Below are 21435 nucleotides of genomic sequence, written 5' to 3' on the forward strand. Positions count from 1 at the left end.
GTTCGCCGTGTAAAGTCGTCGTTACGCGCGTATAAAGTTTCGCGGTGCTATCGCGGGGTATCGAATTGGGAGGAAGAGGGTGAAGAGAAGAGGAGGAAAGAGGAAAGAAGATTGGGGGGAAGGAAAAAGGATCGAGGGAATAAATTGTGGAAGCGAGAGAGGGGATATATATATATATATATATATACCGGTGGGGTTCCCTGGTCCATCGACCCGGTTTCGAATCAACGATTTTCGATACAGATTTCCGTCGGCGGAACCCCTATTTAGAGAGATGCTTAGGGTTGATCCTTGGCGGCGAAGCCTCCTCGCTTTGCTCCTCTCCTCTTCCTTGTCTCGCGTCTCCCCTCCGTCGTTGCTCGATCCGATATCGGTAATTCCTTTGCGACATGGTCGACTTAAAGAGTGGAGATTGGTCGCTCGGACAAGAGGGGAGAGGTGGGGAGAAGAGCGGGTGGGAGGAGAGGGAGTTCGAAAATAAGTGAAAAAAAAAAGAAAAAAAAAGGATCGATAGCGGAACGGATCTCGGGCGGAGTTAAACGAAATTGCGGTTGGACCCGACGCGATACAGGCATTACGAACTCTTTAAGAGTGGGGCGTTTAGCGGGGAGTCGTCGATACCTGGTTATCGCTGACGTTGACGCAAGTGTAGCACGTTAGACCTGCAACAACAGAGGGGGCGGTGGGGTGAGTAATAGCGTTGCACCAGAGACACCAGGCCGGAGGAGGTTGGAGCGCGGGACAAAGGGCGGAGAGACGCAACAATTAAACGCGCTTAGGCGTTCCTTCGATATAATTCCAAGCTTGGAAATACACTTAACGTCGTGGAAAATGGATCGTCCCCGTCCAATGGAACTTGTAACTTGTCCCCCATGCTGGATCGAGTCGCGACAAAAGCGTCTCCCTGTTCACTTTAGAGAAGATGCGAGAGAAAGTGTACGTTTGCAATCGTATTGTTTCTCAAAGGGAAAAGGATCCCACCCTCCATCCCTCAATTTCGTAATTAATACTTTTCGGTACCGGTTTCGAGAGATCGGATCCATTTCCGAGATCCGTTTTCCTTCCCGGAATCGGAACAGAGCCGAGAGCGAAGGAAAGATTTCCCTCGTCCCCGTCACGCTAATGGAATACAAACTTTTTCATTGGAACTTTGATCGGAACTGGGGGAGGGAAGAGATCCAAGAGTAGCTACCCAAGCGAGCGAGCAAGTAGCAGCCGAGAAAAGGAAGAAAGCGTAAAGAAGAAGAAAGAACGTACCCTCCTTTTTCTTTTTTCTTTCTTTCGAGCGACTCTCGAACAAGGTAAACTCGCCGCTGCTCGGTTCGGAAACTGCGAATGGAGTTTGGTTTAAGTAAGGTTGGCAGGAAAGCGGTAAGGTTGGCGATATTTCAGAACAATGCGTTACAAGCGAGGGACGTGCAGAGATGGGGGAGGGGGGGATGATTTGTGGGAAATTGGTAGAAGGTGGATGGAGGTAAAGTGGCCAGCGAGATCTGTTAAGCGGTAGAAAGGCAGGAAGGAGGATTAGCGGAGCTCGATTGCAGGATTCGAGAGGGTTGGATAAGCTCGAGTTAGCCGAGCAAATCATAGATCTGTTTGCCCCCGGTACTCTCTCCGCCCTTTCTCCCCGACTTTTCTTCCACTCGTCCCTCTCTCTCTCCCTCTCTCTCTCTCTCCTTCCTTTCTGGCCAACGTCGCTTTTCGACACCGATACCCACGGTAGATGTCTTCCTCCTCCGCGGTTATTCCCTTCAGCCCGTCCTTCTGCTTCGACTCCTCCTTTCCGTTTCCGTTTCCGGAGAGGACGTTTCTGCCGCAAGTTTCCGCAGCCAGGAGCAGCCCGACCATCACCCACGTGATCATTCCTCACATCTCTGCAATGACAGAAATGGGACTGCGGATAATCTTACTGTACGTAATTGATCGCGACCGATCTTTTTCCGATTCTCCGCGCGTGCCTCGCCGCCGGAGAATCGGATTCGCGTCGCTCTCCGATCGTCCATTTTCAACCGACGAGCGTAAATTCGTCGATATGCGTGGACTGGGGAAGGGGGAGAAAAAAAAAGAGAAAAAAGAAGCGGACATCGCGCGTCAAAGGATTTTATCGTGTCCGATAAATTACTCTTATCGCGCTTCGATACACGGCTTATCGCTGGTTTCCATCGAGCGAGAACCTGGTGATGGATGACGATTAAAAAAAAAAATGACCGCGTAATTACTGGAGGGAGGGGCACGGGAGGGAGAAAATGGAAAAATAAGAGGAAACAAAAGGAACACGGGTAGAGAAATCTGTTTGCCTAAACTTGGATAAATCGGCGTGAGGCCGTGGAAAAATTGTTCCCTCCGGAACGCCACGTTGTTTTAACCGAGATATCGGAATTTCAATTTACCTCCCCGCCCCTCTCCCCCGGTTGATCGAAGGATTTATCGCCCTATACGAATGGGAGTGGGGGAGGATCGAAAGGCGGAGGAGGAGATCGGAAAACGTCTTTTAGAGGGTGGGCGCGGACGGATGGATACGGCGGAATTCAAATCCGGATCAGGAATTACGGAGGGATGGGCGAGAGGGAAAGGGACGCGTATAGTTTCAATCCTCGCGTACAACACGAAGACCACAAGGATCGGACTAGTGCGCTAAGCTGCGCTCCGCTCTTGTAGATCCTGCATTTACACATGTTCCGTTCTTCTTTGATTAACCCTTTGAGTATACTCCCGACTGTATCTTCCTAACTTTCTATGCGTGGAAATTTCTCGCGTAAAAAGGAGAGAGAGAGAGAGAGTTGGAAAAGGGAAATTGGATTCTGGGATTTTGCGAAAACATAGAAACGCGCAGCTCGAAGCTTCGAGCCGTGCGAGGTAGAGAATCTCGGGACCCATCTCGGGAGAAAAGGGGAGAAAGTCCCCTCCTTTCTCCTATTCTTCGATATCCGTTGGTTAAAATCGGTGGATACGGTTCGAATTCACGAATTAAATTGAACGGTGGAATAGCCGCGAGGTCCGAACGCAAAATGCTTTGGCAAATGCTTCGTTATCGGGAACGCGTATCTCGTTTCTAATTATTGGTGACTGGTTTCGAAAAATTGGTCGAATTTTCCATCGGCTTCTATTGGTGGGCGACCGGGAAAATGGTAAATTGGGGTGGATGTAGGGAAATTGGAAGACGGAGGAGATTTCGAGTTCCATCGATCGAAATAACACCGGTTAGATTACGCGAGCATATCGGCGAGCATTATAGAAACTCGGATAGGAGATTATCCCACTTAAATCAAACGAAATACGGATCGATGATGAACGTAGGAGCGTTCGAAACAATCGCGCCGGCGGGTTCTTTGATACGAAACGTCAATCAGTAGGCTGATAAGGCCGATCCTTTCAATACGCTTCTGTTAACAATTGTCAGCCGCGCAAACTTCTCCTCCCTCCCCGTTTGACCAAAGTGGCATTCGACAGCGAGCGACGGGATTATATCGAGCCGAACGGATAGTTAGAATTTCCAGGTGGATACCCGTTGTAGATCACGTACACCAAGTAACGCGATTATTTCGACCGTATCCTCTCGCTACGTCAACTAAGAAATTCACGAATATCGGCCGCTCTATCGGTTGCCCCGATCTATCCAAACTTTAATTCTCCTGTTCGATGGCCGTTTCCATCCCCGAGTATCCTACCTATATTATACTTTTCCTTTCCTCGCGTCGCATCGGTGGTGCACGGGTCGATGGTTTTTTAACGGCGGGAGAGGCCGGCTGCGCCTTTGACGGACGAAGAGACGTTTAATTGGAAAATCAAATGGACGCGCGGCGCGTGGATAGGGAGAAGCGAGTTTAACCGTATCCGTGAGGGTGGATCGATCGAATGGTCGGTTTAAATCCTAGCCTAGAACGTGTCGTCCACGGAGAATCGGTTGCGGGTAAACAGATCCACTCGACCGTTGGACATGTCAATCGATGGATATCCCAGTTCCAACCCAGCCATGCGTATAGTTCTTCGGAGTGTAGATCAAGGTTCGATTCTACGGGTCGGTTGATCTATCGCTGCCAGCTACTCTCCACTTGCTTGCTCCCTCTCCATCGCGCCTACGCGCGTAAGATTTCATCCTCTCTCTCCCTTTCCGTGCTCTCGCCCGAGGGAGCGGGATGAATCGAAAGGGAGATGAATTCGACGCCGTACGCCCGAGAAATTGTGAACCACGACTCGAGACACACGGTAAACCTTAATCGAGATAATTAAACGCCGTGCAACGAGGTTCCGATCCGAGGTTCGTTAAAAGGCAAGTTGGCCACCAGAGAACGGGACGTAAAACTTTTACGACGCGATATCTCGCCGATCTTACTTTCAATTATACGACTCGTCCCTTCTTTTACGGTAGATCGAGGAAACAATAATTGTGCGCTTAACAATAATTCGTATTTTTTCTTTTTCTCAACGATGGAAATAAATCGCATCTTTCGACAAATCGCATCGCGTCTCTCGGAACGATCGCGATCGGAACGCGCGTTTTCGGATGGGATCGTTCGTTATACAGTTAAATAAATTCATCATGATCACGCGTGGCCCGGATTCAGATCCCCATCCTCCTCCCGCTTCTCGCCTCCTCGTGTGATTTATTCGGCGACGATGCGCGGAGTGCGGAATTTTCGAGAGGCGACAATTTGAAAATGTTGAACACGGGCGGAGGAGGAGGAGGAGGAGTCGAAAATGACTGGGTCGGGCGGGGGATAGTAGCAGGATGAAATTTCATTTCAGCGTAATCAATAGCGCTTACGGCGTGTTCCCCCGAAGAAGATCTTCGGGTTTTTTTCCCCCATCCGTAATAGAGGACGTCCTTTGTTCTTGCTGCTTCCCCCCCTGCCTCTTCCCTTGCTTCGGATCGCGCGGATTAAAAGAACTTTTTATTTTCCTACTTAGAGAAGGGAACTCGGCCGGGGAATTAGGTTGCTCTTTCTCTCCTCCCGCCCGAGGGGGGAGGGGGAGGGTTCCGGTTACCAGCAGTTCCATTCTAGAATTCCCATGAGCAAACATTGGCCGTGCCAGTTATTACCAACCTGAAGGTCATCGATCAAATCTCAATTTATAGGCTGTCACTCTTGTCAGAGCATGAAATTCAACTCGGATGGAATCGATGGATATCGTCGTGAACCGGAGTGAAATTTTCCCCAATTTCCCATCCGATTGGACGTAAATATTGAAATTTCCATTCGATTCTTTCCCGTAAGGATCGTGGTGACTTTTCTCTCTCTCTCTCTCTCTCTCTCTTCTCTTTTTCCTTCCCCTTAATAAATCGATTCGAACTCGATCGAGCTCGATCCTTTCGTCCATCGCGTCGAATCAAAGGAGTTCCTCGAATCAATCTTTTTATCCATCGCGTATTTATCCATCTCCTCGTCGATGCACAGTGGATACGATCGGCGCGTAGTCAGCCGCGATATCCTCCCACTTTTTAACCGTTTCGCTCTACCGCTTTTTACTCCTTTTTCCTTTCTTTTTTCCCCTCCCCCTTTGTTCGCGTCCGATCCGGAAGCGAAAGGAAGTGAACAAAATTTAACAATGGCAACGATACTTTTTCCACGCCAATCATATAGAGAGAAAGAGAGATACCTTTTTTTTTTTTTGTATCCAGTAACCATTCAATAGAATGGAAAATCTTTGACAACGAGAAAACCATCGTCATAGAAAAATTGATTTCGTATTAGAGTGCAGCCTCCTGCCACCCTTTTGTGCTACCTTCGAAACGGATATAGGAAAGCGAGGGCCTAGCAAAGCTTGCGCAAACTCGAGGGGGGAGGGAGGAAGGAGGGCAAATTCGCGAGGGATGCTTCATTGCCCCCCAATAGCCGGAGTAACTCAATTCTAAAACGCTTCTACCGGCTTGTTCTCCCGCTGTTCGCTGGAACATCGCTATATTTGCCTGGTTACTTTTTTACAAAAAACGACACCACCGATATACCTTCGAATCGATCGGATGGAATTTTGTTATTAAAGATTTACGACAGGTGATTGAGTCTCTCCCCTCTCTTACCCCGCGTTGATTATTCCCGCGTTGCAACGAGAGTATCTCGTCGTAATATTCGTCGACATTCTTCTTTTTCAATTTTATCGTTTAAGTTAAGGTTACGCACTCTTTCTGGATCATTGTCGTATCCGGATCGTTGTTGTACGGACGAGAAAACGAGCAGAATTAATCACAAGTTGGGACAGGTTTTCTGGCGATCTATGAAATCTAGGCTCGCACACACATACACACACATATATATATATATATAGACGTACATAAATTGTACAAACAGTGGGAGAAATTGTTAATCGACGATACGCGTATATCGCAGTTTTAGTTTATCTTTCGGTAACACTGGATAAAGATACAATTCCCCGGTTTGCAAATTTTCTCGGTCCGAACCGAGAGGATTGTTTACTTAATTACCGTTTAATTACGCGTCATCAAAGTTTCATCTTCATATCCGCACGCAATTAAGGGAAACGTTTTCTTTTTCTCTCTCTCTTCATCCTCCCTTTCATCCCCAACGGGGGGATAATTCGCCCAATTAATTCTACCCCGTTCCCCCGTTTTAATAATGGCCAACGGTATAATTATTCTTGGGGAGGGGCAGGCAGGGCCGAATCTATTAGAGGGTCCCTCGATCGTCCTTTTCGTAATTCGTAACGCGGCCAAGTTCTTCTTCCAAGATCGGTCCAAGAGATGTCGTTAAGAGATAACGGGGAATTTATCTCGCCCCCGAGGGAAAACTTTCATTTCCTGGCCACCGGGACCTGGTCAGGACCCGGTTTCGCGACACGCTTTAATAAATAACGGTATCGACACCTCATCGAGTTTCTTCTCTCCCTCACCCCCTCCCTGTCTCGTTTCGACGGGTCGAAGCAACTTTAAAGGAGTTCAAGTTCGAAGTTGGACCCCCCCCGATATATACATCCCCCGAAGTTTAAGAAGAAAAGTTTTCAAAGATTTGTTGGCTCGCTTGTTCGACTCGTCGTCCCAACGTCGGAGGTGGCATCCCATCCCATCCCCGTTTAAACTGTCTGATACCGTGTGGCGGAGAGAGGGGAGGGCACGTTTCGGCACGACAGATCTCTCCTCTCCGAATTCCGCGCCGCTTGATATACCCTCTCTAATTTCTCAGACCAACAACCGAGATCTCAAAGTAAAATTATCCCTAACTCGATGAAATTCGATACGAGACGACGAAGATGAAGATTTCGAGACGCGACGAATTTGCAACATTTCCGAACGGTTCGAGAGACTTTGAGAGTTTCTTTAAGCCACCGTGATCCGTCGCGTACGCTTCATCGCTTCCCATCGGCTTTGTAAACCGGCTTTTCATCATCTCTCCAATTTTATGCACGCCAAAGTGGCGCGTGTGCGCCACTTAATCGCTCGGCAAAAAGTGGCCGAGCGAACAGAGGGAGTTTCAACCGTGTATAATGTAAATCTCGTCGTGGTTTGCCCCGAGACTGACGGGGCTAGTAAAATCCTCGGCAACCTTGGAACACGCTAAAAACCCGCCATGGCCGGCCTCTCTCTCTCTCTCTCCCTCTGTTTCCCTTTTGCGTTTCCTGCTTTTTCTTCAACGAAAACTCGGAGAATCTTGCGCTCGAGTGTCGTTCGCTTTGACTTTATGTCGGCGGTAAAAAGGTGAAAAGCTAGACGAGAAGAATGCTCCTTCCGTTTCGGCAGATATCCTTTATCCGCTTACCTTTTCTTCTTCTCCTCCTTACTCTTCTTCCACCTCTTCTTTCCTTACCGGCGAGTACCTCGTTTGCATTATTCGCTTAAGGAGGGTACGCTTATTTAACCAACGATTCGTCGAAGAATTATTATGAGTCGGATACGGACGGATACGGAGACTTGCGTTTCCATCATGGCGAATGCACGCCGATATAACATATAACTGTATAACACACGGAGTAGATTCGTAGATACGAAGTTTGAACGTACGTAGGGGTCCCATATGGCGTTGGGGGCGCGTACTCTCGTAAATACGACGTACTCTCTCTCTCTCTTAGATTTTTCCTTCGCATTTCCATATATACAAAACTACCGTAAATAAGATACTTTGTCGGACTATTCGTAGAGTTGCGCAGAGTTGTCCGTGGTATACAATACGTATGGGTTTTTCATCGTGACGATATCCGTTGAAATATGGACACTGGTTCCACGTCCACTTCACGTGCATCTCTGTATATATATATGTGTGTGTGTGTGTGTATAATCCGTTCGTTTCGCCTCTCGAAACAGATTAATTTCTGACTAGTTCAACGGGCGTAAAGGAGAATTATAAATAAAATTAATCGCGAAGTCCGTAGCGACTTTAATTCGTTCATATGGATTTCGAGAAGTAGAAAGAGAGAGAGAGAGAGGGAGAAACGACGATGAAAAATATTTTCTCTCGTTGGAAATTCGGTATTCCATTCGGTTACCGGTTCTGGTCGAAAAGGTAAACGTGGAAACAAATTTGTTTTTTTAAAAAAAATATCCTCCCGATACACGAGTTTACATTTCGGCCGTGATAAACGTTGGCACGTGAATCACGGGAAGGAAAAAATTAATCGTTCGATCGCGATTAATCGCGATGAAACGCATTTGAAAAAGGAAGAAAACGGGGATTGGAACGAGAGAGATTAGAAGGGAAGAGAGAGTCTTTTCCATTCGATCGCGGATCGTAGTTTAATTCGCCGGGAGGAGGAAGCGAGCAAACCACGCGAACGCTCCTCCTCCTTTCTTTAATTAACTCATTCCCTCCCTCCTCCCGCCGGCCACGAGAGAACGGCAAACTCGATGGTCTTCCGCGATTTGCCTTCGGTGCGTCGAAAATTAATTTGTTTCGATTCCCAAACTCTTCTTCCCTCCCTCCTCGAAAAAGCAGCCGATAGCGTCGTGCAAGTTTAAAAACAATGTTTCTATCGTGCCTATAGATAGGCCAGGGGGAAGGTTAATTGGCGCGAGCCAAGACCAATTTGCCATTTAATCCTCCCTCGATGAGAATAAACGATCGGGCAACGTGAATGAATTTGCCTCCCTTTCACCCTTTCTCATCCCCGTTTCACCCCGTGTAATGCGGTAATTAGTCGAATTTTCCACGCGTCACGGGGGATAAAACCGATAAAAATTCATCGACGCGACGAAAACACGTGGAAAACCACCCCCTGGTCGCTGGTTAATTGAAAAGCATCGCGCCACAATCGTCCGTTCCTTCTTCCTCTGTGCGAAACTTTCATTTAACCAGCCCCCCCTCCCTCTTCAACAACGTTTCATCGTTACGCGACGCTTTCCAATTTGCATAAATTCATTCTTCCCGGTTTGCCATTCTAAATGGAGCAGGAGGGGGAGGAAAAAAAAGAGAAAAAAAATGAGGGCGGAAAAAAAGAGGGAGATGACAAAAAACGGTACACAGTCGCGGCGGAGAGATAGGGAATCGGATCGGTTACTGTAATTCGCGATCGTACACGATGATCCAACACGGTATAATCGCGTATAATCTCGTATATACAAAAGTAAAGAGAGAGAGAGGGGGGGAGAGTGACTCGTACACTTACAGTGTTACAGCGTTACGCTACGGGCTCTGTGTAGGGCTAACGCTGTAATAGATGTTCGATTTCACCGGTGCGGATGGCTCGTGGATATAAAACATCGAATTTTGGCCACGAGCCGAATCGGGGATATTAATATTAAAGGTGGCGCGGGACGAATTGAAAATATATATGTATGAGGGAGGGGAGGAGGGGAGGTATCGGGACGACCAATCACGCGCCTGGAAAAAGTATTTCGGTGGTCGAGATTTACGGATGGTGGAAACGGTCCATGTATGGCGTATGGGTTTTGGCGACCGGTAGACGGAGGGATGCTCCCATAAAATACACGGAGGGAGGAGGCGTATCGCGTGCTCCTCCCTCTCTTGGCCAAGCAGTCGGTATTAATCATTCGGTTATTATACGATGGGAGAGCGTTGATATAACGGGCGAGGTATAACGTATCGAGGTTAATCCGCCAGAGGGTTTCGTCTTTTGCGTGTATTCAACCGGAATACGGAATTAACGTTCACTTGAATTATTATAAACTGCAATATATATATATATATATACACGCCTTGGATACTCGGTTGGATAGAGTAGATACGAAACGGCCGCGCGAGATGAATACGGATTCAGACGGACAGGAGATCCCCCCCTCCCCCTCGTAGACGTAGCGAGCAGACGTACGTCCGCCACTTCATTTTGATTTACCATTCAACCGTGCCAGCACGTCGAGTTCGCGCACGCCGATGGTAATACTTTGTCCAACGCACGGACCAAATACAAATTTCCATAAGTGATCTTTCCCCGCTGGTATGCCGTTAACGCGCGCCGCGTCGAGCGCGGTTTTCACCTTTCGGACTTTTCGCTTTCAACGAGACGCTTTCCATACGTAAGAATCGTCCGCAATCGGGGAATATACTACTCGGTAGCGTGTCGACTCGATGTAAGCCGATTTATCGCGCTCGTTCCGTATCGACATCGAACGAATTCCCGAACAAAATTGGCTCCCGGAAAAAGACGTTGATCCGGGAGGAATTAGAAGGAATTTTAGAGGGAGGGCACGCGTTATGGAGCAACGTGTTACTCGAATAGGGGCGGCAGGCGCGAAACGGGGGAATAAGGCCATAAAATATGAGGCGGTTGGCAAGACTCGAGATCCAGCGGCGCTTTTCACGGGTTGGTGCGGCGGCGGTGGTGTCGACGCGCGGCGGCCTCGGTGAAAATCACTCGTGAATTCCACTGTAGTCGGCTCGTTCTTTCTCCTTCCCCGCTCCGTTTTTTTTTTTTTTTTTTTTTTTTCTTTTTTCTTTCCCCCTCGCGCGCACTCCGACATCGCGAAAGAGAAAGGCTTTTTCGCTGTAGCATTTCCGCCAACGACGCCGACGAGGACGTAGACGGCCCCTCTCCTCTACTCTTCCGGAACGCTCGGCCAGAAGGAAAAGCCATCATCCAATTTTTCATCGCGCTGCATCCGCTCCGCAGGGGTATCGCGTCCCCCTCGCTTGCTCCAACGTCATTAGAGGGAACCGCTTGTGGAAAGATATCGTTTCCACTTTTCTCTCTCTCTCTCTCTCTCTCTCTCCTTTCCCCAGAGACACAGTTTTCCCGAGGAAACACGTTGCTCCTTTTCCTCGCCGTCGAGCTTATTTTTCTCGCCCTCTCCCCGCGCGTCCAATTTCTGAAACGATTACCGTGTTCGTACGAAATATCGATACGGCTAAACATCGATTTAACGTAGAGTTTCGAGAGTTTGTGCGGAGAGGAGGATGTTCCGTTGCCAGAACACCAACGATTTCCTCGATTCGTTTCCGCGCACTAACGGGATCTGGGCGACCAACTTTCGTTGCCAGACGTCTCGAAAACGTCTTACGATTATTATTATTATTCCCCTCGGATAAATAACGCAAAGGAACAGCGGCGATTCGACTACCATCCAACAACGTCCAACCTCAGTACTTTATTCTCGAAACTTTTTCTTCACCTTTGTTAATAATCTTATCCTCTCTCTCTTTCTCTCTCTCTCTCTCGACAGAGATATCCCTCGATACTCGACTCCGATTCCGATCGATCGATATCATCCTCACTGTTTATCCCACTTTTAACGATATCGCTAATCGATCCAATCTCCAGACTCTTCGCGATAAAGTGCACCGATAATATCATCGCTTCCGCCATCAACCATTTTCGACTCTCGATCGAGTCGAAGGGTGGGGAAGGGTTCGATGGCAGCCACAATTAAAACTTTCCAAGCCTCCAGGATGGGATATCATTTATGGGACTAATTACCAGGATGGGAATAAATGGGAGGCGATGAATGAGAAACGAGATCTCGCGTTTGGTGTTCGACCTCTATCCCTTCCAGCTCGCGGAACTTTATTCCCTCTCCTTCTTCCTTCGTCCTTGGATTATTTCCAAGACATCACATCATTCTCTCTCTCTCTATATTTTTTTTTCTATCCCCTATTCTTTTTTCACGAGCATGATAAAAGAGAATTCGTCCCAGGTGTAGGATTTAAGTCGGATCGTTTGTAGCGCGCAACAACTCCTTTCTCTTCTTTTTCCTCCTTTTTCGTACATCCTCGCTCGATATTCTTCCTCGCCCCTGTTAATTATACACTTACCAACTTTGCTTTTATCCGTGGTCTACTTATTCATGAACTTCCGTGAACTGTGACGAGCGCACGAGTTGGCCCCGAACTACCCTTGGATCGACGCGGTATTTCACCCACCCACGCCCCCTTTGTCTTCGTGTATCGCTCGTACATGTAGCTCAAGGACGGGCCTCTTCCCTTCCGAATCTCGATGGATGATACAGGACATATTCCTAGTGAAGAATAACAGTCACGATTTTCACTCATCGACGTTTATAATCGAGAACTAAACTCCGTGCGACGATCCCTACTTGATTCCAAGTTTGTATCCAAGTCGCTTTTCTACCTTTTCCCCTTTTTCTCCAAGGAAATCGTCGAGATAATCCTTATCACGGTACGATAAAAATTCGAGGAGCAGAGGATTAAAAGCCGAGCGATAATAATCGCGAAACAACTTGCCAACTTTCTCCTCTCACCTCCCCCTCCTCCGTGGCGGATGATTTTACATAAAATTCGCGAAAGGCGTTTTCGTCGAATCCCCATCCACAAGCATCCAAGTTTCGAGTAACGAGCCTTGGCAATTCCCTCCGTCACGAAGTTTCGCAATAACCCCCATCTGTAACAACCACCCTCTCTCGTAGCCGCGATTTTGGAAGCAAGTACGCGCAACAATAAAAACCGAAGCGGGTGAAATCCTGTTCGCGGGTACCGCGATATAACTGAACGGCGAAACCGTAGGGGAGGATATTAAACGTGGCTAAGGACGTAGGTAACGCACACATATATCCAATACGTATATATATATACACACGCACACGCAGACACGTGTACAAGGCGGTTTCCGTCCCGTAAATATTTCAATCGTGACACGATCCGACGAATTCACGGGGTGACGCGTCGGTTTATGCAAAACATCGAGCGACAAAATAGGGCGTCACCTGAGGGGGAGGGGGGTGAGCATCCGTCTAGTGTCAAAGTTCTTTCCTCTCTCGAAGAGAAGAGGAGGAGGAGGGATGGACCAGCTACGTCCCATCCATTCTCGTTGTCTGGCCGTGCACGTAATTTTCTCCTCTTCGCGGTGGCGGTCGCGTACGAGGCGGGTCGTCAGCCTCGGTGATGGTACACTTGAGATATTTTAAACGTGCCGTTAAAATGGAGTTTAACTCTTTAATTTTAACCGAAAGAGGGGGGGAAGGAGAGGGAAGAATTACTCGTTTTAACGCGAAGCGAACGATCGCCCCTTTCGGTCTCCTTTCGTTTTAACGACTCTTACTCGCTCGATCGTATATTCTAGGGTATTACGGGGTTCGAGATCCTACTAGGTCGGTTGGGTAAATTTTCTTTCGAATCCGAGCGGAAATCGAAGCGAAGGAGATCGTTGCCTCGCGAGGAGAAAAAGGAAGAAAAGGAGGAGGAGGAGGAAACAATAAAGAGAAAGGAGTGGAGGATCTTTTTGGATCTTTTTACGTAGTACTTAGACGGTTAAAGGATCGTCCAAAGTACATTCGTTGCTTCTCTCCGAGTTGTCTCGACGAGGCTCCTCGATCCTCTTTCAATGGTCGACCGGCCAGATTTGCCGGTCGTTGCAGACGCGCAAAAAGTGGACGATAACCGAGTCCCGTCCGTTGTGTCGAGGAGAGATAGAGATAGAGAGAAAAGGGGGAAGAAAGGGCGCGAAAAGCCACGAAACGGGGAGAAAGTTTCCAGCTCTCGAGCGGCTAACGACCGTCGAAAGCACCGATGTCGGTTCCTCTTCCCTCCGTGCCAGAAACCAGTGTTGCCTCCCGTTCAAGCCATGAAAACGAGTCCTCCTCCGTCTATACCGCGGCGTCTGACTACTGCAACCTGCTCTTTCCTCCTCTTTTACCCTTACCCATTGTCGTTGCGCCTGTCGTGGCTCGTGCGATTCGCGGCGCAATAAAACGAGGGGAAGATAAAGGGAAGATAAAGAGGAGGGGGGGAGAAAAAGTGGAAAACAGTGTCGAGCGTGGACCTTCGTCGGTCGTTTCCAAATCGATGCGTAGAAGCGGGGGAAAGAGAAAAAACGGAGGAACAAAGGAAAAGAGGGGGAGGGAAGGAAAGGGGAATGGAAGAGATCTCTCTTGGAAAGGAGAGAGGGGAAATAAAAATGCCAGGAGAAAAGGACGAGAAGGGAAAGTTTTCAGCGCGAAAACTCTCCATCGACTAACGACCATCGAGAGCGACTTGCCTTTGGATAGCCACTGAGTTGCATCGATCCCGAGCTTTCCTCCTCGCTCGCTTCCCCGTATAAATACCGGAAGAATATCCTCTTCGAGACAACTCGCTAAAATTATTTCCATTCCATTATCATTAAGTACCCTCGTAAAGTACCTACTTCTTTTCACCGTCTACTCTCTACACGGAGGGGGAGAGAGGAAGGAATCGCGCGGCAACGGAAGGAGAAAGAAGACGCGTAGAAATCAGATGGAGGATCCTCTCGACGACAATGATTCGCGTATCGAATCCTTGTTCGATCTCGTTTAAAAATTCTACCACGGAAATCGTACACGTTCGTCGAAACTGCAACTTCCTTTCGATTTTATCCGATTTTTATTCTTCTGTCGCTGTTCCACCGAAGGAATTCTTTTTTTTATCGGATATCGGATACGTTTGGCTAGAAACGTTTACAATTCCTACCCTTCGATCGGACAATAACCCGGGATTCGCGTTCACGCAAAATGAAGGATAAAATTTTCTCCCTGGAGAGGGAGGCTACTATCAACAGGTTCGTTAAAACTTGTACGATTCTTGAAAACGCGGTCCGGGTTCGGGCTTACGTTCGAAGCTACGAAGGGAACCGAAGAGAAGGAGCGTTCAGCTTCCAAAAAATCGGTTGAAAAGCTGCGCGCTCTTCGTCGTCTTTTTTCGCTGCATTTTCTATTTTCTTCTTTTTTTCCCAACCTTTTTCTCTTTTTTCGTCTTCTTTTTTCCACGATTTTATCACTCGACTTCGATCGCAGCCTGATAACAGGAGCCAAATTAACGAGAGAGAGTTCGTTCCTAAGGCAAACAAGTTCGATTTATACTTCGCGCAATTTAGCAAAACAAGCTGGCCCGCTATTATTTTTGCTTTAATGCCATGATAAATTAAAGCGCTTTATACGTATATAAAGGGAGAGAGGGTGGGAGATCATTTAACGTTTTCGGTTAGATCGATGACCGCCGGTTACGAATAATTCACGCAACCTGCAAAATTCGCAACATCGATTAAACCGGGAATCCATGTTGAAACCGAGACTTTAGTCGTGGCTTTCCTCTCTTTCTCTCTCTCTCTCTCTCCAAGGCTAAGGGTTGGTCCTTTGAACGACGAGTTGCCACCAAGTTGCCACGAGAAACCGACGAACGACGCGCGTGCAAGAGCGAAAAGAGAGATAGAGAGATAGAGAGAGAGAGAGAGATAGAGAGATAGAGAGAGAGAGAGGAAGAAATCCAAATCCTCCGTAAACGAGGGAAGAAAGAGGGGCTTAGAATTGGATAAAGAGAAGCGTATTTTTTCGTATCTCTCGGCCAAGATAGATGCTCCGTGCAATCTTCACGAAGGAGGATTGCAAGACGGCGATGCGATACGAGTTAATAATGTTTTTTTAAATTCTTTCCGCGGGGTGTACAGAGCGTCGAGTGGGCATCGTGTACGGGCGGAGGCTATAAATTTCGCGCGCGAAACAGAGAAAGAAAGTATCCAGGCGCGGTGTGGGTGGGAGGATGAGGAGAAAAGAAAAGGAAAAAAATGACAAGAAAGCAGAAACGAGGGCAACCGGCAGAAAAGTAGCAAAGCTAGGAGGAGAAGTTGAGCCACGAGTTTTTATCTCTCTTTTATATATATATATACATATACATATATACACGTATACACGAGATAATATATTTAGACCCGGAAATGAAGTAGCTTTATTGAAGCGTATACATTTTACTATTCCACTACTACGGTGTTGATGACCGAGTGTTGCCCGTTCGCGCGTCATCATCCTCGCGTGGCGCCACGTGGACCACGTTTAATTTCCTGCGCACGTATTATTAATCAAAATATCGGATAAAAAACAGGCGGTCTGTTTCGTTCTTAACCGAGGGTTTGATCGAGGGGCGCTCATTTTCCACGTCGTCGCGCACGCAACGAAATAAGAGAGGAGAGTTATCCTTCGCCCACTCCCGGACTGCAATGCAGATACGACCGAATCGTGGCGAGAAAGACGGACCCTTTAACACTCCTCTCTCTCTCCTTCCTTCCTCCTTCCTCCTCCTTTCCTCCTGCACATTATTCCCGCTCCCAAAGAGTCCGAGACAAAAGGCAAAGACGCGGCGGCCTCCTCTGCCCATTCTCTCTCTCTCTCTCTCGCTGCTCTCTTTCCCCGGTGGCAGCAACCACACCATGGAATAGTAATGTCGTTCTCGAATCCGAAGTTATAAAAGGCAGGGCCCTTTCGAAACCTCGTTTTCCAGTTCTAACGGGCGCGTGATCAGAAACGAGACTCCTTCTCGTTTCCTCGCTAATTGCGCGGATAATTCCTGGGGGGTTCTTTCGAGGGGAGGGGAGGATAAAGTAGGACGGGTAATTCTTTGCGAGGGTAGAGGGGAGAGAGGATTGGAGCAAAATAAGGAGAAGAATTTTCGAAACGAGAAACCAAGGGTGAAAGGATTTCGCGCGCTACCATCGGAATCGCGTTATCGAATCGCTGTGAAAATTATCACGGTTTCTGAACATCCCGCTTTAAAAGCGTTTCATCGGAGATATATGGAGAGAGAAAGAGAGAGATTTGACGCGTCCGTTAAATGTGGCTGTCGATGACGTGGCCGTGATAATTCTCGCGATCTTTCAACGACCTTCGCACTATTTCCATCCTTCATCTTCCATTTCGAACATTTCGATCGGCCATCGTCCCGTCTTCGATTCGACTCCGATAATCGGTCAACAGTGTGCAAGGCATTGTCGCGTATTTCTAGCTTCTTTTTATGGACAAAATTGAACTACTCTTTTCAAATGTATCGTTCGATTCTGCTGCGTGCGAGATGTAGATTCAACAAAATCGTATTTTCCTTTTTTTTCTTTTTTCTCTCCACAAAAAATTTCAATGCGTATTTTCAATCTCGCGATGAACGATTGAAAAACCTTTTCTTCCAGAGAACTTAATAGTCATGTCGAGATCAAAACAGCGAAATGATCGACGAACGAATGTAGAAAATTGACGAATAATCGATGCCGGATAGGCGTATTCAAATCGATACCATGTTTAACGATGTATTCATACATTTTCCTGGCCGGGTATGAAAATGAAAAGGTAACAATATATATATTTATATATATATATATGTGCGCGTATACGAATGGATATTAAATCGTCATCGCAAGTTTACATATTTAACGCCGCTTTAATATTTAGCTTTCGATCACGTATCACTCGAATGGTTAATCGTACGATCGTCCGCTTTGATATTTTTAACCGTTAACCAATCGGAAATACGGTTCATCCGCGACACCAATACGCTCGCATTATACCGAATAATCGGGCGCCAATCGAGTATTTAGAATCGATCCTGTCGAAACTGTCCTCCATCCCTTCTACTTCTCCGCGCTGACTTCTCTGCGAGAGAGAGAGAGAGAGTGAGAGAGAGAAGAGAGGGAGGAAATAAAAAAGCGGAAGTAATCTTGGGATCTCGACGATATGAAACATCGAGAAATATATCTCGCCTCGAACTGATATTCCACCGCAATTTCCTCCGCGCTCCTTTCGACTTAAAATATTTAAAGGAGGGAATAGAATTTACACGCAAGCGGTGGGCGCCGTTTTTCAGAAAAATCGAAAACTCTCCCTTCGGTTCCTACCTGATACTTCCCCGCAATTTCCTCCCATTTCGCATCCCCTCGAAAAGCGAAGCTTTTTTTAAAGAGGAACGAGGGATAAAGTCGGGATGGAAGCCTTTTCCTCGGGATCAAAATTTTTTTTTACAGTTTCCAGTTTTTTCTCCTCTCCTCCAACTGGTTTCCCGCCAATTTATCCCCGCGTTTTTTTCACGAATCTCGAGATGAAGCTCGTTTAAGAAGCGGGATAGTCGGGATTAAAAATCGACGGGATAAAAAAAGGATCTCCTTTTCCAGGGGAAAATTCAAAATTCTTTTTCTCACCCTCCGATATCGTTGGAACATCGTTCAGAGACCATTTAGAGTTCGAGCCCAAGTTAATTAACAAGAACTCGTTGCCTTCTTTTTTCCTTCCTTTTTTCTCTTTTCTCTTCGTTTGCGACTTTCGCCTATCGGGGCGAGTATAAACGCGTTCGCGGTTTCGCCAAGCCCCCGAAGCTAACTGTTCCGCAAGAGATCGCTTTTAAGCCGGCTGGAAAATACTATAATACGTACGCGCACCAGGGACGATATTTTAGGCGTGCATATATATATATCAGGACAATCGCGTTGCATCAAGGAACATCGACGAACACGCTCCCTTTGACAGAGAGCTCGATGCTGCCGGGTGAAAAACAAATTTCATCCACGTCAAAGACCGACCTTTCGATCGACGTTCTCTCGAATTTTTCTTTTCTTCGTCTCTCTTCTTCGTCCTCTTCTTTTTTCTTTTTCATTCTCGGATATTCGCGAAAATTGTCCTCGCGGTCAATCGCGGTTCGATTCGATGGCGTCGAGATCAAGGCAATAAACCGACGAAACAATGAATCTCGGTCAAAGACCTTCTGGAATCCTTCCTCTCTTCCCCCTCTCCCTCCTCTTTGTTTCCATTCAACTCGCTGATACTTGATAATTGAGCGAAACGATAACTGAGGAACGCTCGACACGCGGATTTTTCCGTCGAATTTCTGTCTAGGAGAAAGGAGGATGGAGAAGGATGACGAGAGAAGCTCGCAGGGGACATAAATTGGCTACGTTCGTTCGAGGCAAAAATGGTATGCGCAAAAGGTGGAAGAATTACGAGTGGACAGGTCGAGTGATACGTAAAAAATAAGTTTAAAAAGGTCCTCGCGCGCACATCAGGGCACAAAAGGTGTATCCGTGTATACTCGATACGTATTTAATGGATTAAACGGGAACGAGAAACGATGCGGCTTAGTAGTAGTGAAGGGAAGAGTGGATTGGAAGCTTCGCGTGACAATCGTTCGCGGAGGATAATATCGTGGAAACAAATTGGGAACGACGTTTGAGAATTCTGTTCCTATAATCCGACGTAAATTTTCCACTCCCTCTATCTCTCTCTCTCTCTCCTCCCTTTCAAAATTCTCCGTTAACCGCGTTATGCGGACGAACGGTTCACGGATTCGAGGATTGATATCGGTTCCCGCGGGTTTAACGATATTTGTTTATTCGTTGTATCGCTGATTTCCTTGCGATAAAAAAATGAGAAGGAGCAGCACAGGTGGAATCGAACCTCGGGGTAAACTTTTCCCCTTTGTATAATTTTTATCCCCGGGAGGAGTAAACTACACATTCCGCAAGGTGCAGTCCCCCTCCTCGTATCCATGTGCATTTCACAATCGTTCGTGACGAGCGTTATCGGCTCGCTTCTTTCCCTCTCTCTCTCCTTTCTTTCTTTCTTTCTTTCCATCTTCTCCGCACACGTGTGTATATCATCGCGTCGCTTCGTCTCTGTGTCAAAGGGACGGGGGATAGAAGCGTGCGCGCGAGTTCAGAAGGGAATTAAATACCGCGAAATGTCTGTTCCGGCGTGGATGCATACGATGGGAACGCGCGGATGAAAGGAATGGAGCGACTCTGGACTGGCTGCAGCTATTTTTTTCTGCTAATGGCGGACAGAGAGGAGGACGCGACGAGTGCAAGAGCGGCAGTGGAGGAAGATAGAAGAGCGAGCTTGAATGAAGAGAGAGAGAGAGAGAGAGAGATGAGAAAGGGGAAGAGAAACGAAGAGAATGGATGGATAGTTCGACTTGCCTCGTTCAATGATACCGGTCAAGAGTTTGACGGACGGTAATTTTTAATCAGTAAAGCTCGTGCGTGCGTGTGCGTGTAGCCGGATTTCGACGAGGCTCGTGTGCAGCTCCTGTTCCAAAGAGGCGCGCATCTATGATAAACTCGCGCGCATGCAGAGAATGCTTTTTTTCTTTTTTTTTTTTTTCCATCCAACGAATCTCCTTCCCCCTCGATTCATCATTCCGATTTAGCATTCCGCTTCCATGGATTCCACACGCTCTCTCGCTCCCCCTTTCCTTCCCCATTCGTTTCCTCCAAGGTCCACTCGGTATCCCGGTTATCAGCTAATTATTCGCCTCTTTTCGATTATCGATCGTAGAAATCGATCGATCGTCCATTTGCCCAGGTTGTCAGCGTTATTCGAATCGCACCCTCACCTCGATAAATGTACGCGTATCTTTACGCGAGATCAATTTGAGTTATATCGGACTTACGTATAGGAGGCAGTGCCCTATCACGAAATTGGCGAAACACGGTGCAGTTACGCAAAACGGATTACAGCAAGGGTGGCCGTCGTTATTCGCGCTAGCAATTTTCATTTCGTCCACTTGCGCCGCACTCCCCGCCGACAGGATATTACGCATCTCCTACGGATGGAATTTTCTTCTGACTCTACGGGAAAGAATCGAGGCGTTAGCCAGAAAACAATGCCAAGCTACCGGCAAATTACCACTACCTCATCATCACCCCACGCTGCGCCTGGCAACTCGCAAAATTAACGTAATTTCACGCGTGTTCGCCGTTTCCTCGAGATGTTCGCTCCAACGTTTGCGGAAGCTTAAACTTCGCGACTTCGGTCTCCTCTGGGAGAAGAGAAATATTCTCTCTTCCCCTCCCCGTACATACACTTGTAAAACAGAAGTTCGACTTCTGAAGGGAAGGGAAGGACGAACCGCTTCCGATCTTCCCTGTCTAATTTTCATTGGAAATGAACGAATTTCCTTCGCGTTTTTCCTTCCGTTCACGATTTCGCTCGGATAATCACGCGGTGAATAATTTGGAGAACTCGGCAAACAAGAGAGGGAGGGAGGGATAAGATAAATTCTCCGCAAATTGCCAACGATCCCTCGTTAAAACGCGGCAAAAATTTCTATCGGAAATTCAGTGGATTCGACCGGGGTATATATCTCGATTGCTCCCCCTCGGCCCAGAAACACTCTCTCCCCATGTTTTCCTTTTTATTAATCGAGTCGATACCTTTAACCACCACCTTTAACCCCCTCCCTCGATGAACTCTCTCTCTCGTAAACGATAATAGGGCCCCGCGGCGTCCTCGCGTCGATAGGAACCGACTCCTTTCGCGTGTTTCTCCCTCGGGAAGATCTCTCCGTTATCGAACGGCGAACGGTTAAAAGGAAAGCGCCGATT

General features: G+C 47.5%; 1 protein-coding gene across 9 annotated transcripts in view; it reads right to left on the bottom strand.

Moving 5' to 3' along the window:
- LOC107998754 (uncharacterized) overlaps positions 1-21435 on the bottom strand; it is a 47211-nt gene that overhangs the window by 4224 nt on the left and 21552 nt on the right. For 6 of the 9 annotated variants that reach the window (XM_062084692.1, XM_062084688.1, XM_062084691.1 and 3 more), the window contains 2 exons: positions 1719-1874; positions 622-662 (listed from right to left, as the gene is read on the bottom strand). In XM_062084692.1, the coding sequence (XP_061940676.1) occupies positions 622-662; positions 1719-1863 (186 nt within the window). In that variant the 5' untranslated portion in view covers positions 1864-1874. Of the gene's footprint in view, positions 1-621; positions 663-1718; positions 1895-12149; positions 12353-21435 lie in introns of all 9 variants that reach the window. The other 3 variants (XM_062084687.1, XM_062084689.1, XM_017058184.3) reach the window with 3 other exon arrangements.

Source organism: Apis cerana, linkage group LG14, assembly GCF_029169275.1.
Source record: "Apis cerana isolate GH-2021 linkage group LG14, AcerK_1.0, whole genome shotgun sequence".
Lineage (NCBI taxonomy): Eukaryota > Metazoa > Arthropoda > Insecta > Hymenoptera > Apidae > Apis > Apis cerana.